The sequence below is a fragment of the Hemitrygon akajei genome, chromosome 29 (genome assembly GCF_048418815.1).
Source record: "Hemitrygon akajei chromosome 29, sHemAka1.3, whole genome shotgun sequence".
NCBI lineage: Eukaryota > Metazoa > Chordata > Chondrichthyes > Myliobatiformes > Dasyatidae > Hemitrygon > Hemitrygon akajei.
In genome coordinates, this window is record NC_133152.1 from 23,808,287 (window position 1) to 23,826,307 (window position 18,021).

Consider the following 18,021-nt stretch of genomic DNA (forward strand, 5'->3'; position numbering starts at 1 on the left):
TATACACACAACAAGCAAAGCACTGTCCACTCAGAGAGATAGAAAGAGAGACGGGGAGGGGGGGGGGAGAGAGAGAGGGAGGGAGAGAGAGAAAGAGAGAGAGAAAGAGAGAGAGGAAGAGAAAGAGAGTGAAGAGAGAAAGACAGATGGGGAAGAAAGAGAGGTGAGAAAAGAAAACAGAAAAATCTACTACAGAGGGTGGTTAAGATAGGAAATTCTCTTTCACAAACTGAAAATATAGCATACTTACAGTACCGAACGAAATGTTTTAAACATTCATACATTCACACCAATCCTGTCACTATGTTCAGTATTATCTTCATTGTATTGAATAGATTGCATTTCTTTATTTAGTCTACTTCACTGTTCATAATTTATTATCAAAGTACTGTATGTTTGTCTATCATATACAACCTTGAGATTCATTTTCTTGCAGGTGCCCACAGGAAAGAAATGAAATACAATAGGATCCATGAAAAACCATGCCTAACGAGGACCAACAAACATCCAATATGCAAAAGAGGACAAATCATGCAAATAATTTTAAAAAGTAAAACAAAATGCTGAGAATGTGAGCTACAGGGTCCCCAAAAGTGGGTCCACAGGCTGCTATTCCTCTTTGTTCAACCTCCTCTTCCATTTGCTTCATTTAGAGGCATTAACTCCTACGTTTCACAAGCAATAGCTACTCACTTGGACCTCGTCCAAGCCAATGTATTTTGTCTATGAGAGTTGTTGTGGGTATCTCAGATGAATCTCAACATGAACTCATACAGTAGCCCGATATGAACTTCCTACTGAAAATCATAGGAGAGCAGTTTGTACAAACAACACATTTAATCTAGTCTAGCAATGCCTATCAGTCAGTTATTCAAAGGTTGAAAGGTGCCTGCAAAAATAATAATGTTTGTATAGTGATGTCATAGGAGGGAACTAACTTAACAGAGCAAGCATTTTAAATGTCAAATACATTCAATGGTTAAGGTAGAGGAAACCTCTCCATCAAGTTAAGAAGAAGTTTTAAAAACACAATTAAATAGATACTTGAGAAAGTGGAATCTGGGGCAGTGAGCAGAAGATTGGAATGAGACAAGATAGTTCATCCCCATTGGTGATAGGATGTTTCCAAATTAAAGTTTTCAATGATTTGGTAGTTCTTGAGTTGTCTGATACAATTCATGACTCTATGGGCAGTCCACTTCAGCGTGGCTCAAAAACTGTAAAGAGTGGGCTGCCTTATTCTCCATTGCCATCAATGTAAAGGAAGATGAGCAGGTTATTTATTCTCAAACCAAAGTTGTTGTTCCCACAGTGACCAGGTCTGAGCTGGAGTTTCAGCTTTCTTCCGTATTTAAGCACAGCGAAGGGCTGTAGAGTTAAGAGCAGTGTTTGCTTAGACAGCATTGAAATGCAGTTAGGAGCATGAATTTACAAAACTCATGGATTTCTTAAATCAACAAGTTAATTGTACTGGTTCAAAGTGGTGAAACTGTGAAGGTACTTGGTTTAGTTCCAAGAAAGAAAAACAAGAGAATTCTCCAGACAGTGAAAAAATTTAGGAGCTTTGGACAAACAGTGAAATTTGAATAACCATGCATCATAGTTAGTTAGTTCAATATATTAGCCCTTTCTTGGAAATGGGATGGAATTCACATTTAGTGGTGTTGAGTTTTGATCAGTTAGCAATATTGAGACTGGGGTCAATAGGTTTTTGTTAGTTGAGGGTATATTTATTCTGGAGAAAGGGAATACCTAGAGCTTTGATGTGGATCACTGGTGTCAGCATATAACTGAGGGATCGAATGGACTCCTCCTATTTACTTCGAGGATCATCCAATTAAAGCAAGGAGATGGTGGACCAACGCATAATTTATACAAATTCTTGTGGCTTGAGTCAATATTACATCAAATATGAATAAAGTATAATCTTTCAGTAAAGATATCCCACAGTACTGATCACTTCCAGGCTAACCTCTGTAAGATTGGACAAGAAATCCACACATTTTTCATTGGAAGAGTGGTCAGCTACTTTGGCTGGGGGATTTCAGCCACCCACATCTCAAGATGTTTGCCATTTTCCTTCTTAATTTGCCATGGCCTGTTGCCACCACCAGTGGGTAGAATCCCAGAAACCCCGAGGCAGAAAACCGAGCGATAATGAGCATGTAGCGCGTCGAGGGGCTGCCCTTAAAATTATAATAATTCACTGAAAACACATGTGTGCCCCAGCAAAAAATAAACAGCAGAATCAGGTACAGGATGGTCTTGGCTGCTTTCCATTCGGTGCTGATCTGTTTATTGAACATCGTGTCCTGGGTTTTTCTATAGTGATTATACAGAAATAACAAGGTGGCAGAGTTTGCAAAAATCATTAGAGTTATTGGGATTGCTTCATGAATTACAACAGAGACCATTGTGTATATAAGACCACTAACGTCATTTGGAAATGTCCACACACAGCCGAGCAAAGGTCTGATGGTGCTACTAATTAACATTAAATTATCGGTACTGTTAGTGTTTGTATTGGATGAGTAGCGCAGTGCAAAGCTTGAATACACAAAGCTCAAAGCCCACTCAATCACCATAGCTTTGGCAACCTTCCTTCTCTCATTTAGCCTCTCCAACGCAGTTCGGCTTGTTCTGATTGTGATGAAGTGGAACAGGCTCAGACTGAGGGTGACCCAGATGCTTGCCGATCTCAGCCAGGTCCAGATGAACATCATCATTCTGCACCCTACGTCGGAGAACGAGACGGTGTAGCCGGCGTCAAAGGTCAGAAGCAAGGTGTTCCTCGTGAGGGAGAGCAGCAGATTTGCCCCAGCGATATTCATCAGAATGAGGTCGGACGAGGCGAGGTAGCGGTTCTCTCGGGTGGAGTCGGCGGCAATCCAGATAACCAGGGCGTTCCCCAGAATCCCACAGCTTACGAGCAAACCATACACAAAAACCTGAACAGGGTGTTCTGCCATCTCACATCAGCACGTTGAGTTTGGTCACTGCTAAAATAATGCAAAGAATTAATATAGTCATCAGAAAAAGGAAATCTTAAACATTAAATACTTCAAGGTAAACAGATTAGCTTTGAAATTCTTTTTCAAGCACTTTTTTGTTTGTTATCTGACTTTGACATTCTCTCTTGACCATTATTATTGTCAATCTTGACTGGCTCTCAATCTCCAAAGAACTGATTTTAAAACCATTGGTTTATTTCACCAATCCCTCCATGTCTTCACCCCATCCTCATTCCCAGCAGGAACCTATAAGCCTGGCTCTGCTCGACAACACAGGACCCTGTACCTCCAATTAATCTACACAGGCAGTGACATCGGCCATTTTAATCCTATAAACTCTTCCAGCTCATGATGCCTCGCCCTTCTATTTGCAAATCTTTCTCCCCACATTGCTTGGTGTGTTCAATACAACACGCTTTGTTTGGGATGCTATTGCACATCACTGAGCATAATTGCAATATATGATTGTAAGTACGGCTAAAGGTGAGTTGTGTGGTGAGCATTCTGGTTAATGTCATGGAAAGCCCTTTGCTCCATAGCTTCACAGACAATAGATTCTGTAGTGCCATGTGGAGGAAAGTAATGAGCAATTGTAAAGAGATGAGTCAGGAGGAGGCAGAGTCACCTTTCCCATCTAATCATTGATCTTGTTATCAGATCCACAGCATTATCCAGCGACGTGACTATAGTCAGCAAACTGTATACGTGGCCAAATGTAAAACAACTCTTTGTACCTTTCTCTTTCTGAAGATAACTTTGAATTGATATCTCCTTATCGATTCTACTGCCTGTGGAAATTAATTTGCTCCTCTAAAACTGTAATTACCTTCCTCCTACCTTTTTTGAAATCTTTCCTTCTATCTAACCTCTCACAGCCTATCTCTCAACCAGCACAATAGTAACAAATCCTTGTTTCTTTACCCTGTCACTCAAAATGACAACGTTTATGCTCTTTCCTGGCTACCACAGTCAGATCTCCCTAAAACCTCCTCTGACACTCTCCAAACCATCCCCATACCATCAATAACAACTCCCTTTCACATTTGGATGTCCCTGTACTTTTCCACCCAGTGATCTCCTTGCTTCCTCTTCCAGAATTATTAACGCACGTCCGGGTTAATTTGTACCTCACCTTAATGACCATTCTTCATAAGTTAGCACAGTGAATGTTGGCAATTTGTTAATTTGCAACAGACCCCATTGTCAGCAATGATTATGTGAGACTAGCCGAAGTGATCTAGCATTCTCACTGGGGGAGCTGTCGCTGGATTGACTGAATCTAGTTAGTGCCAGAGTCTCTAGTCTGCGTTCCTTGACCCCAAATGAAAACGCACGATCCAAGAACTAGACCTGTCTGTGTTCTTTGACCCCTATTGAAAACGCACAATCAAGGAACTAGATCTTTTTACAGACCTAATAATAAACTGTTATAAAGATCCAATTCTTATGAAGGTATAGCAGTAGGATAGTTTTTATGAATGACTGAGGAATGGTTTACATATTGACAGGTAGAAAGCAACTTACCAGAATGGTATATTTTGAAATAAAAATTAAAAATAGAAATATAGAGGAGTTGCAACTTATGTGAACAATGAAGATTGCTGCGTACTATTAGATGGTGATCTACACAGTTTAAATACTGGCACATTCGTGCAACATATGGTCCCTATAAAAAAGTCCTTGTGGCAGGCTCCTGTCATAGGTTCTGTGTAATAATCAGTTAACAGACTCCAAAGCGAGTATCTGTATGTCTAATCTATTTTCTTGTTCATTCTTAGCTTAAAAAGTTCTGAACTGTCCATCACAAGTGCCACCAGGTCATCTTTAACACGGGCAGCCACTTCTTCTTCTCTTTGTTTCCCTTCGGAGTAGCTATACGTTGGTTAGTTTATTCCGTGATCACTGTCTGTTGGTCAGGCATTTGAAATTCCATAATGGCACTGTAGTTCCTCGCTATAGTCAGAAGTTCCTTCTCCAATGCAAGGCTAAAATCCTAAATGACCACAAGATCAGAGGAACTGCCTACAATTTAGCATAGTAACTGCAGGGTCCCACTTCTGTTGGATTCTTTCCGTACAACATTCAAAAGCAAATATAGGAGTTAGAAAAACAGAAACAGAGAATGCTGAAAACATTCCACAGGTCAGGAAACATCTGTGGAAATAAAATAGAATTAACATCTCCAGTAAAAGACCCTGAAGTGTCAATTCTATTCATCTAACTTGATGAGTATTTCCAGCATTTTCTGCTTTTGTTTCAGATTTCCAGCATCTGTATTTTTTAAAATTTGGAACATAGGGGATTAAAAGGCCTCCTGCTTTCAGAACCTTTTGTGGTTCAGTAGAGAGATACAGAATTTTTTCACTTCCTTCACAAACCTTCACCAGCTCTGACTTAGCATAGTGGCTTGTAGAAAAGAAATAAAAATTCAGCACCCCAACATCTTTGTTTGAGACTCTACTTCATCACTGTCATGGAGAAAGGGGCAATGTGCTTGCCTAAAAAATTCTCTTCCTGCCATTTTCACAACAGCATTAAATTCCATGTAAGGAAGACTTCAGTAAAGTCCTGAACAAAGGACGATCCTACACTGTGTCTATTGAGTAAAACCATCAACAGCAAAATCTCACCTGCAACTTCACTACCTTTTCTGCCAGGAGTTTTCTACCAGTGAGACATCTCTCCTTTATTAAATCATATTTTAAAGTTTTCAGTAAAAACATTAAATGGCTTATATAATCATTAGTAACTTTTCAGATCGCTGTCAATAATTAAGCTCATTTCGCAAACTATATAATTCTCACCTGTGTCTTTTTCTCTCCGCTATGCAGTAGTGTTTAAATCACAGAAGTCCAAGTTTGATGTTGCTGTGATGAAGGTTGGGATCAGAATGTGGATAGACGTTTCAGTGTTATATACAAATAGCTCATTACTCTGGAGACAATCCCTTCTAAACTGCAGTAATACTTACATGACAGGCTAATTAATTAATGTGATAATGTTACTGACACAGCACTGTCCCTCAGTTTGGAAATTAGTCTTAAAACTGTTATCCACAGATCTTCTAGCTCAGTGAGTAAGTGGAACGCTGGGTGGGTAGAGGCCACCACTTACTAAATTAATCTGTTCTTCACTTATCAATGTCAAACATCAAATCAAGAGCTTGAGTTATAATAAAGTGAGGGAGTATGATCAAAACCAATAAACTTACACTAAAGGACATCAAAGAGTAGTTTATAGTTCCAGTTTTATTCCCAGGAGTGATAAGCACCTTCCAAGATTTGCCAGACATTTCCCTAGGATAAGATAAGGCTTGATAGAAAGTGGATATAAAGAGCAACAGTTGCATTCACCCACTCCTCCAGGCGGTGCCTCTTGTCGCTGGAGGATAATAAAAAATAATGAACAAGCTATGGTTCTCCACTTTCATGATCACCTTGCTTGGCATAAAGTAACCTCGCCCTTCAGCATTCTAACCATTGTGATCTGAGAAAGGCCACTCTGAGTAACCTTCCCATTTAAAAACCTGTTAGCGACTGTTTTTATTTCCACTTGCATTAAATGCTCACAACCCGCGGGGAGACCTATGGGAGACAACTCCTCCCACTTTCCGGGGACCTGGACCTTCTTAATAGATTGGAACTACGGAGTTTTAATCAATTACTGAGATAGTCTCATCAGCTTTCGATTGCCTGCTTTCCTTTGTGGAATAAATCCAATGCCTTGTTCATCTGCAATTTAGTTAGCTTTTAACTTTTGAAAAAAAAATTAAATGATTATACATTGCTTTTGGAAAAAAACTGCTTATTTTCCTTCTCCTTTCCCTAAAAAGTTGGCTACAAGTTCCGAAAGATGAATTTCATCCTCCTGAGTGTTCTATTGCAGCTTCAGTATTGACCCATTGATCGCCTTGCTCCGAGCTTCTGCAGAGTGATGAAGTCCTGTAGTCTGTCTTGTCACTCTCTGTGTAACGAAGCAAGACCAATGCAACTGTTCATTTCTTTTTTCTTTTCCTCACTCAGTAAAACTCCCAAAGGTGTTCTGTCTTATCCTACAAACCAGATCCACAGAAGCGGATACATCCACTGTGTAGTTACTCACTAATTCCTTACAAAGGAAGGGCCTTCCTCCTTTTAGCAGCCACACTTCTGCACTCTAATCCCTGATGATTTCCAGAATAGATTTTGTAAATATGAAGAAAAGAGAACAACAGAATGTTTTAAAAATGCATTCATGCGTAGAATGAATCACCAATTCCTCACAAAGTGAATGCCTTACCCAACCCTTTGTGAAGTCAGTCAGGAGTCAAATATACTGTATCTCTGCAGGTTTCTGAGTTACACGTAGGCTGGAGATAACAGATTCTTTTAGAGCATGAATTTTTATAATATTCGATACTCTTTAAAATTCCGAACTTCATTGTGAATTTAAATTACTCAATCAGTGCTGGGTATTGAACTCATCTTCCAGTCCCCTTAGTCTAATAACTAAGCTGTCCTACTCCCACACCATCAAGCTGCAAGACAGGGTGATATTTCAGCATCGGCAGCCTTGGATTCTATAATTTTACATAGTCATCTTTAAGTCCCCTCCTCTCATTCTGGACTTCCCTTCCAGGAATGCCTACTATGAAGAAGCTCTGTCATTTAATTTAATTTAATACAGAGTATTATAGGCTGATCGATGCCTCTATGTCCTCAGGAGGCTAAAGAAATTTGGCATGTTGCACTCGACCCTTATCAATTTTTTATTGACACCCCCACAGGAGGCATCTTGTCTGGATGCGTAACGACTTGGTATGGCCACTGCTCTGCACATTACCACAAGAAAAGTGCAGAAAGTTGTGGACTCCGCTCAGCACATCACAACAACCAGCACCCCCCGCCCCCCCCCCCCCCCACCCTGTAGACTCGGTCTATACTCCAGTAGAGCAGCCAGCGTAATCGACCTCACCCACCCCAGACATTTTCTCTTCTCCCCTCTCCCATCAGGCAGAAAATACGAAAAAAGATCAAAAAGGATGTACCAGCAGGCTCAAGGACAGCTTCTATTCCACTGTTATCTGACTCTTGCATGGACCTCCCGTACAATAAATAGACACTTGACCTCACCAGCTACCTTGTCATGATCTTGCACTTTATTGTCTACCTGTACTGTAGTTTTTACACTTTATTCTGCATTGTTCTTGTTTAAACTGGTTCTATCACAATGGACTGTATGAATAGTACGCAAGATGGGTTTTTCACAGTATCTTGCTAGAGGTGACAATAAATAAACCAATACCAAGACACTGTACACCAAGAAAGCTACTTGGGTGATAAATTGTCTTTATACTAGCTCATTTCATCAAATGCACTTGTCCTGGTGATGCTGATGGTGAAAGAATGATGGTGACTATAGCAGGTTTAAGGACAAATTGAATTGAGTGGGTTTGAAGAAAAACATTAATTAAATGTGGAAAGTAAAGAGGGAATACTTGGTATGGGAACAGATTTAGAATGAGCTCATTTATTGAGCATGCTATGTTGGCGCTGGAAGTGCGGTGACACCAGCGGACTGTCCAGCACAATCTTCGTTGATTTGATTTGTTGCAGAACGAAGCACTTCACTATATGCTTTACGTAAGACAAATAAAGCTAATCTTGCAGTGGAAGACAGGAGGCCAGCCAGGGAGGCTTGTAATAATCCAAGCCGACTGACTCAGAGACTTGTCCTGGAGCCATCCAAGTGACAGAACGGCTCAGGAATTTGCAATGCTGGCTTGTCACTGGTCTCTGATATTTACCTCAGAATAATCCTCCCATATCATGAAGTGCCCTGGCAATGTTGGAGCCCAAGTGCTGAGGAAAGACAGACTCCGGTGTAGAGATGGCGATGAGAGTTTATTCATAATAATTCCGAAAGAACATCGGTGTCTTGACTGAGTGGGAACGCGAGAAGTACCATTTTCAGAACTAGGAACTTGTGATTTGTGCTAATCAGGAGTTTGCTTAAATAATATGAGTGACATGCTATCCCTGAGCCTATCAAAATAAACTTAACAAGCTTAGGCAGAAAGCACCAGGAGACCTTGTTACAAAAAACGAGTTGCTCGAGTAAACACAGGGAATTTTAAATGATGAATGACTCCCATCAAACAACAGCTAACCAATTCAGGTGCTCTGAAAACCTCAGAGCCCAACACTCTCCGGCACCCTGCACAGGCCTGAAGAGCTCGTTTCATCCCACGTGTACTTCTGCAGAGGCAAAACCATCCTTGCCCCCAGTACATATTAAACACTTTCTCGGCAATGCTAATTAACAGAGAGAGGAACTTAATAAAAAAGATTTGTGGTGGTGATGTGAAAGCCAAAGTTACCCTTGCACTTCAGGAAAGTTGTGGGATAAGGAACAATTTTTGGTGGAGGAGACAGAAAGCAGTAGTGTTTTACGTAATCCAGGCAGAGGTGATGATGAATCGCTGAACCCATATCAGTCCCCGGAGGTTAAGGATGAGGGAATGAAGCCCATACCTAATAAAAATAGGGATAAAACATCTAATCTGTTAAAACTAAGCAGTTTCTATCCCCAATCCCCCAAGCCCTGCTGGTATCTCGGATAGAAACTCTAAATCGTACAAGTAGGATTTCTTGCCAAAGTTATAATATTTTTGAAACTCCTGGTGCTAACGTCAAGCATTATCTCAGATCAAAAGATTTTTGGGGATTAGAAACAATGGGGATTACACAGGGGAAAGGTCTAGATATTTTGAAAAATACAATATTTACGAGAACAACAACACACACAAAATGCTGATAGAACACAGCAGGCCAGGCAGCATCTATAGGGAGAAGCGCTGTCGACGTTTCGGGCTGAGACCCTTCGTCAGGACTAACCGAAAGGAAAGATAGTAAGAGATCTCTTACTATCTGCTGTGTTTTACCAGCATTTTGTGTGTGTTGTTGTTTGAATTTCCAGCATCTGCAGATTTCCTCGTGTTTGATATTTACGAGAAGTTTGGATAAGTCCATGGAGTATTGGGTTTCTTTGTATAATAGCTGCCTGAAAGAAGATGAATCTCAAGGTTGTATGAACACACTTCGATAATAAATGTACTTTGACTTTGGATGGGAGGGGTACGGAGGGCTATGTCCCAGGTGCGGGTTGATAGGACTGGGTGGAATAATAGTTTGGCATGGACTAGATGGGTCAAATGGCCTTTTTCTGTGCTGTAGGGTTCGATGACTCTATGACAACTTTGGATCCATATTGCTACACCCCCTTAAATTCTATGGTCTTTCCTTTTTTGACCATCCTCTTGTGTGGAATCTTGTCAAAGTCTTGCTAAAATCTACATTGGCTGAGGCATATCCACTGTCCCCACATAACCCTCCTTGTTTAACTCTTTCAAAAAACTCGATCAAGATGGTCAACACACAACCTTCCCTTAATGGATCCATGCTAACTGTTTATTGGTAACCGGTTTATTATTGTTTCATGCACTGGGATACAGTGAAAAGCTTTTGTTAGCAGGCCATCCATGCAAATCAATCCATATGCATCCAGGTACTGTGAAAGGAAAAATAAAACATAATGTCAAATATACTGTAATGCTACAGTTGCGGAGAAAGCATGGTGCATTTAAAGTTCAAAGTAAACTGATTATCAAAGTACAGTACACATATATCACCATATACAATCCAGAGATTCCTTTTCTTGTGGGCAAACACAGTAAATACTAGAAACACAATAGAATCAATGAGAGACTGCACCCAACAGGGCGGACAACAACCAATGTGCAAAAAAAATCCCAACAAACTGCAAATACAGAAAGAGAAAAACAAGAAATAATAATAATACATAAGTAAGCGATAAATATCAAGAACACAAGATGAAGAGTCCCTGAAAGTGAATCCAGTTGTTGTTCATTTTGTATGGCAGGGCCCGGGAGGGGCAGGCACGAGTCAGTCCGTTCAGGAGCCGGGGTTGAATCAGTCTTCGTCTGGCATCTTGCCCACAGACGTCCCAGCATGGGTGGCCCGAGCTGGCATCGCCTGATGGAGACCTTGAAGCACGCAAGCCTCCACACGACGTCAACGTGTTGATCCAGGTCATGAAGGAATCCAGTTCAGGGAAACGGTTCAGCGATGGGGTGAGTGAAGTTATCCTCTCTGGTTCAAAAGCCTGATGGTTGAGGGGTAATAACTTTTTCTGGACTTGGTGATGCAGGGTCCTGAGGCTCCTATGCCTTCTTCCGGAAGGCAAAAACAAGAAGAGGGCATAGCCTGGATAGTGGGAGTCCTTGATGATAGATGCTACTTTCTACAACAGTGCTCCATATAGATACGTTTGATGGTTGGGGCGGCGGGTGGGGGGGGGGGGGGATAGTGGGTGACCCTGCCACTACTTTTTGCAGGCTTTTCTGTACAAGGGGACTGATGTTTCCATACCAGGCTGTGACACAACCAGCAAATGCACACATCCACCACACATCTGTAGGAGTTTGTCAAAGTTTTACATGACATGCTAGATCTATGCAAACTTCCATGAAAGTACAGGCACTGCCGTGCTTTCTTCTTAATGGCATTTACGTGATGGACCCAGGACAGGTCCTCAGAAATGAAGACACTGAGGGATTTAAAGATGCTGATCCTCTGATCAGGGCTGGCTCATGGACCTCCGGTCGTGATTGCATTTAGACAACTAATGTGGCATTGTCACGACGAAGTAAACTGAGTGATCAAGAGTTCATCTTTATTGTGTACGAGGTCCATTCAAGTGCCTTATAAAGCAGTACTGTATAGAAGCTGTCCTTGAGCCTGCTGGCATGAGTTTTCAAGCTTTTGTATCTTCTACTTGATGAAAAGGGGGAAGAGGAGAGAATAAGCTGTTTTTGAATCTTTTCTGAGTGAAGGTGTATTCATCCACCTTTTCGAAACAACATTGGCAGTCCTGCAACTCTCTGTCAGAAAAAGATTTTAAAAAGTAGTCAGGACCTCTGTAAATTACTCCATTGTTCCTTTTAACAGCCTGGAATATACTTCACCTGGGCTTGCTGATATATCCATTTCATAGACATTCAACCCCTTAATATTTCCTGTTTTACTATGCCAGCATGATCATTCCACATGATAGTCTGTACCACCATTGAAGCTTTATTGATGGATGTTGTCTTCCTGGGCATCTGCTCCCAGATTCTGCAGATACCTGCAATGGTAATACAGTAAGTTTGGTTACTTCCGGCTACCAACCGTGTACAATGCAGCCCTATCAGGAGATTCCTTCAAAGCACCAAAGGGGGCGACTCTTTCTGTACCCACCTCATGACTTACCAATCAGTGTACAATACTGCACAGTTTCACCACAAATTCTTTGGCTCCCGATATACCTTGATCTTTGACTGCTCTTAAGCATTTATGAAAGCTTTATCAAATCACATCCCTATACATGAACACAAGAGATCTTCAAAGTTCCTCTAGCATTTTGTGTGTGTTTCCCTGTACATAAAGCATGCATTTATTACGAGGATGTACCCTTTCACCTTTCCCTAAATGATTCATAATTCCAACTGAGCTTTCAGTGAAAGCTGTGTGAATTCATTTTATTGACCCTGTGTAGATTTTCAAGTGCTCACTATCTCTTCACCAAGGACTGTTGTATGAGGGATCCAGAGAACACCCTCATTGTCTCTCCAGTGTTAACTTTTAGATCTGTCTGCATGTCCAACATCTTGACCTTCTTATCAAAATTCATTGATCAAGTATCACATTTCCCAGTGGGGCCCACTTGGCATCTTCAGACAAAATTCATTCCTTTGACTTAAATTCTCATCAAGACTCATTAGAAACATAGGGATATTTTAAAAAGAATTAAACCATAAAGACCTTCCAACCTCTCTGCCATCCAATTGCAGTATGGCTGTTCTACACAGTTTTCTTGCCAATGCCCAATTTCCTTGATATCTTAACCTACTCAAGTTCCATCTCAGTCACAGAGTCAGTCACAGCACAGAAACAGGACTTACAGCTGATCTAGTCTGTGCTGACCCAGCTTTCTGTCTAGTCCCATCTACCTGCACCCAGCCCATAGCCCTCTATACTCCACCTATCCATCTACCAATTCAACCTTCTCTAAAGTGTGACAACTGATCCCCCATCTACCAATTTCACTGATAGCTCATTCCACACTCACAGTATCCTCTGAATGAAGAAGTTCCTCCTCAGATTCCCCTTAAATATTTCACCTTTCACCCTAAACCTATGACACGTTGTTCTCGTCTCACCTAACCTGAGGGGAAAAAACCTCCATTCATTCACCCTATCATTGTTCCTCATAAATTTCTATGCCTCCTCAAAACTTTATATACTTATATAAGATTTCCCTCATTATTCTGAACTCCAGGCAATAAAGTCTAAGACATTCAACCTTTTCCAGTAAGTCAAGTCCTGGCAATGTCCTTCAAGATATTTTTCTGCATTCTTATTGATAAACTTCCTGTAGGGAGATGACCAGAACTGCACACAGAACTCCACATTCAGGCTTACCAATACCTTATATAACTGCAACATAACAATCCAACACTCCTGTACTACTGCCCTGATTTATGAAGGGCAACATGCCAAAAACTCTCTCATCACGGACCTATCTATCTATGATTTTGCTTTCAAGGAATTACGGATCAGTATTCCCAGGTCCCTTCGTTCTACCGCACACCTCACGACCCTATCGTTCTCTGTGTAAGATGTACACTGGTTTGTCCTTCAAAAGTGCAACATCTCACATTTGTCTGCGTTAAGTTTCATCAGTCATTTTCCAGCTCTAGATCCTACTGCACGCTTTGAAAGCCTTGCTCGCTGTCTGTCCACTGTGCCCCGCAATCCTGATGTCATCCACAAATTCGTTGATCCAGTTTACCACATTATCATCTAATTTATTAGTATAGAAATAAACAACAACAGACCCAGCACCGATCACTGCGGCTCATCAATAGGAGCAGGCTTCCATTCAGAGAGACAACCATCTACTACCATTCTCTGGTTTCTCCCTCTAAGCAATGTTGAATCCAACTGACCATTTCATCTTCAATGCCAAATGACTTAAGCATCTGGACCAGCCTCCCATGTAGGACTTTGTCAAAGTCCTTGCTAAGGCCCATGTAGACGATATCCACCAACTTTTTCTCATCGTATTTCTTGGTAACAATCTTGAAAGCTCCAAGGATCAAGGATCAAAGATCAACTTTATTCGAAGTATACATTTACATGTGTTAGGAATTTGCTGTGGTGTTACATGCAACAAAAAAGCAACATTTAACAATGATAAAGAATAAAGACTTATATAAAAACCAAGTTAGAAGTACAGACATGTGTATAAATACGTCAATGCCAGCATGTATCTTACAATGTAAACAGCATTATAAAATGTAGTTTGAAGAGCTACAGCACAGTACAGTAACTGAGGTAATAGGCAGAAGGGATGGAGGTTTGGGGGGGGATGCCAACTAAAATGGTTTTATCACGTGGTGCCCAAGGAGGCAGCCACAGTGTACAGTATTGGCATCTCCAAATGTCCAGATGTCCGTAGGCCTTATGGAATCAGACTTCTACATTTCGGTTGCCATCAGTGTGAAAAAATGTGCTTCCCAACCTTGTTCCTGAGTGATTGAACTGCAGTTTTGGAGCTTTGCCCCTGTGTTTTTTTAACCCGCTCATCAGGGACAGTAATCCTCCATATACGTCCCATCAAAGACCTTTTAACAATTGACACAGCGCAATCAGAATGGCCCCCATTCTTTTATACTCAGGGACTACAAGCTGACATTGTGCAACCTTCCTTGATAACTAAACCTTGTCAATCCTGGTATAACAATGGTGAAGCAATGCTTAAGTGGGCAACCCGTATTAACACCATCTCATTCACCTTATAACTTACCAATCAGTGATTCAAGTCTTTCAGTACTGCACAGTTTCCCAATAGGTCCCTTGGTATCTCTCATAGATATCTTGCCTCCATTCAAATCTTGGTTTTGGTCATTTGTTTAGCTTTTAGCAAACAAATTACCAAATCAATTCCCATTCCAAGATCAATATGCTCTTCAATAATCACACACAAAATGCTAGAGGAACTCAGCAGGCCAGGCAGCATCTATAGAAAAAAGTACAGTTGATGTTGAAGTCTTGAACTAACTGTGGTGCACCAGCTATGGTCTGACCAAGATGAGATGCAAATGAAGCATAATTAAATTGACTTTTTGTTCCAGCCCCTTCAAATCATTCTATTAAACTTTTAGAGTCATTGTGAGACCCAGCACAGAAACAGGTCCATCAGATTTGATACCACACATCAACATAAGAACATAAGAAATAGGAGCAGGAGTAGGCCATCCGGCCCATCGAGCCTGCCCCGCCATTCAATAAGATCACGGCTGATCTGTCCGTAAACTCAGCTCCATCTACCTGCCTTTTCCCCATAACCCTTAATTCCCTTGCAAGCACCAATTATCTACACTATCCCTAGTCTAACCTATTTTATTCTCTTATTCCTTCCCATCAACTCCCTGCAAGTTCACCACTCATTGAACACTAATTTACAGTGACCAATTAGCCTACCCATTTGCCCATTTTTGGGTGTGGGGGGCAGGGGTGAACCAGGTACCCAAGGGAAATCCATGCAGTCAGAGGGAGGACATGCAAGTCCACACAGACGGTACTCAAGGTCACGATCAAATCATGGTCACTGGAGCTGTGAGACAGAGGCTCAATTAGCCGCGCGTTCTGACTGTTCTGATTACTTTTTGTAGCCGTTTAAAAAAAATATTCTCCTTACCCATTGTGCCTCTTTAATTTCGAGCAGTGACAGAACTCCTGAATCCCTGTCTGTTCCAGCAGTGGTTCCTTTCATTGGTTTCCCAGGTGTGCTATCTACCAGTTTTTAATGATTTGTGTACATGAACAGGCAAATCCCTCTGCTCCTTCACACTCCACTGTTTCTCAACATCCAGAGACTGCTCTGATCTGGCAAACCCTGTATTATAACAGTGACAATTTTACAAAAGTACCTTGTCGGCTGTGAAAAGCTTTCTGATGTGGCGAAAAGTGCTCTATAAATGCAGGATGTATTTTCCCCAAGATATTCTGCTGCTCTATAAATGCAGGATGTATTTTCCCCAAGATATTCTGCTGATTCCGATCAGCCAATAGTTACATCAACTGGATACCCAGTGAAATGATGGTTTAAGTATTTTGCCAGAATGTTTCTTCAGTTGCAGAGTCATTAGTTCTTCAAGGCTCACCACCTTGCTGTGGTGGAGAGGCCTGTGAGTTCCTGAGATACCGAGAACCATGTGGTCTGGAGTTTATCCGTTTGGTGCTTAGCTCCTGGTAGGGTGTGTATGTAGACCTCCATTAGTCTCGATAGACCATGGATTTGCGCCTTGGAAAGTTTCCAAGATTTCTTTTACAGAAGACCGGCAGTTGCCCAAGCTGTAAGTCTCCCCTCTCTACACCACCGATGTTGCCCAAGGGAAGGGCACTAGGACCCAAGCAGCTTGGCACCGGTGTCATCGCAGAGCAATGTGTGGTTAAGTGCCTTGCTCAAGGACACACATGCAGCCTCAGCCAAGGCTCGAACTAGCGACCTTCAGGTAACTAGACGAACACCTTAACCACTTGGCCACGTGCCAACACAACCTGGTAGGGTCACCCATGGTGGTAAGATTAAGAAAAAGGTTGCAGACAAGGAGCGATTCAACCAAGGCCACGACGATGGAGCTGGAGGAAGAAGATGACACATCACACTGGCAGTAAAGGGTGGAGGAAGACTGAAGGGCCCAGTTGCCTTGCACTCCATGCCACTGGACATGTCAAGGACATCAGCGCCCCCCCCCCCATGTTAAAATCACACCCAGGTGTTCTCTATTAAGGGAATCCACCCACCCGCGATTACAATAAAGCTCACGCTGATCATCCTCTGGGACTAAATCGGTTAATACGGCAAAGGAAAATACGCCCCTAGGCTAGAGGTGTACTACTAGTGTGAGGACCTTCAATCTCCAGAATGATATTATATATCCAAGGAAAAGTAATAAAGCAGGGAAAACGATCGGTGACACCAGGTAAACATGTCATTTCATAAATGAATACTAGCCAGAAATATTGGAAACTGATCTACAGGGAAATAGAGGCAAGGAATGGAACCAAGAATTCGCCTTAAGGCACTGCTTCACCTGCAGCTGAGAAGCGGAAATCCCTGCTTTTATATTGACGGTGTGCTAGGGAAGCAGAGTCGGGGAACCCCACTGTGTCCCTGGAAACATACTTCCAGTCACATATTTGAAGATCTGCTGCATCACATCGCAATAACCTAAGTGGAAGATCCTTGTTCTAACTTCTGTTGAAAAAGAACGAGTTCACTCCGATGACTGGCATCTAATGAGCCACCTGAACAATTAATTGGACTATTGCCCGAGGATGTTTTTGTTGCTCTTTGTTCATATTTACTCACATGAACTCTTCATTACAATAGTGTTTGTGTCTTCGGTTTTCACTTGATTAACGTCGTCCTCTAGGGTTCAATTATTTTCCATGAATTAATGGAATTAGTGCTCCCAATCCCCCAGTAGGAAAATGCAGGCTGGGCTTTTTGCATTCAGGTGATACCACTATCCACATACAACACACTCCGTCCAGGAGGAATTATCCAACATTAACTCGTGCTGCAGAGCCTGGCTGGAGTTACCCCTTCTTTATGAGTCTCTACCTTGGCTCAATGGCAGCACTCTCACCGGGGAGTCTGAAGGTTGTATGTTTAACTCCCATTCCAGAGACTTGATAACCTAATGTAGGTTATCGATGGAGCTGTAGAATGTGGCTGCTTTTCATTGGAACCCTGTCTCCCTGGTCACCATGTCCTGACAAAAGGTCTCGGCCCGAAACATCAACTGTTAAATCCCCCGCGTAGATGCTGCCTGACCGGCTGAGTTCCTCCAGCATTTTGTGTGTGTTGTTCTGGATTTCCAGCAACCACAGAGTAT

At 41.8% G+C, this 18,021-nt stretch overlaps 1 protein-coding gene across 1 annotated transcript in view; it reads right to left on the reverse strand.

Annotated features, from left to right (window-relative positions):
* Positions 1-2,021: 2,021 nt before the first annotated feature.
* The window catches only part of LOC140718190 (olfactory receptor class A-like protein 4), a 36,613-nt gene continuing 20,613 nt past the window's right edge, over positions 2,022-18,021 (reverse strand). The window contains exon 2 of the mRNA XM_073031632.1: positions 2,022-2,996. Within this exon, the coding sequence (XP_072887733.1) occupies positions 2,022-2,969 (948 nt within the window). The 5' untranslated portion in view covers positions 2,970-2,996. The remainder of the gene's footprint in view (positions 2,997-18,021) is intronic.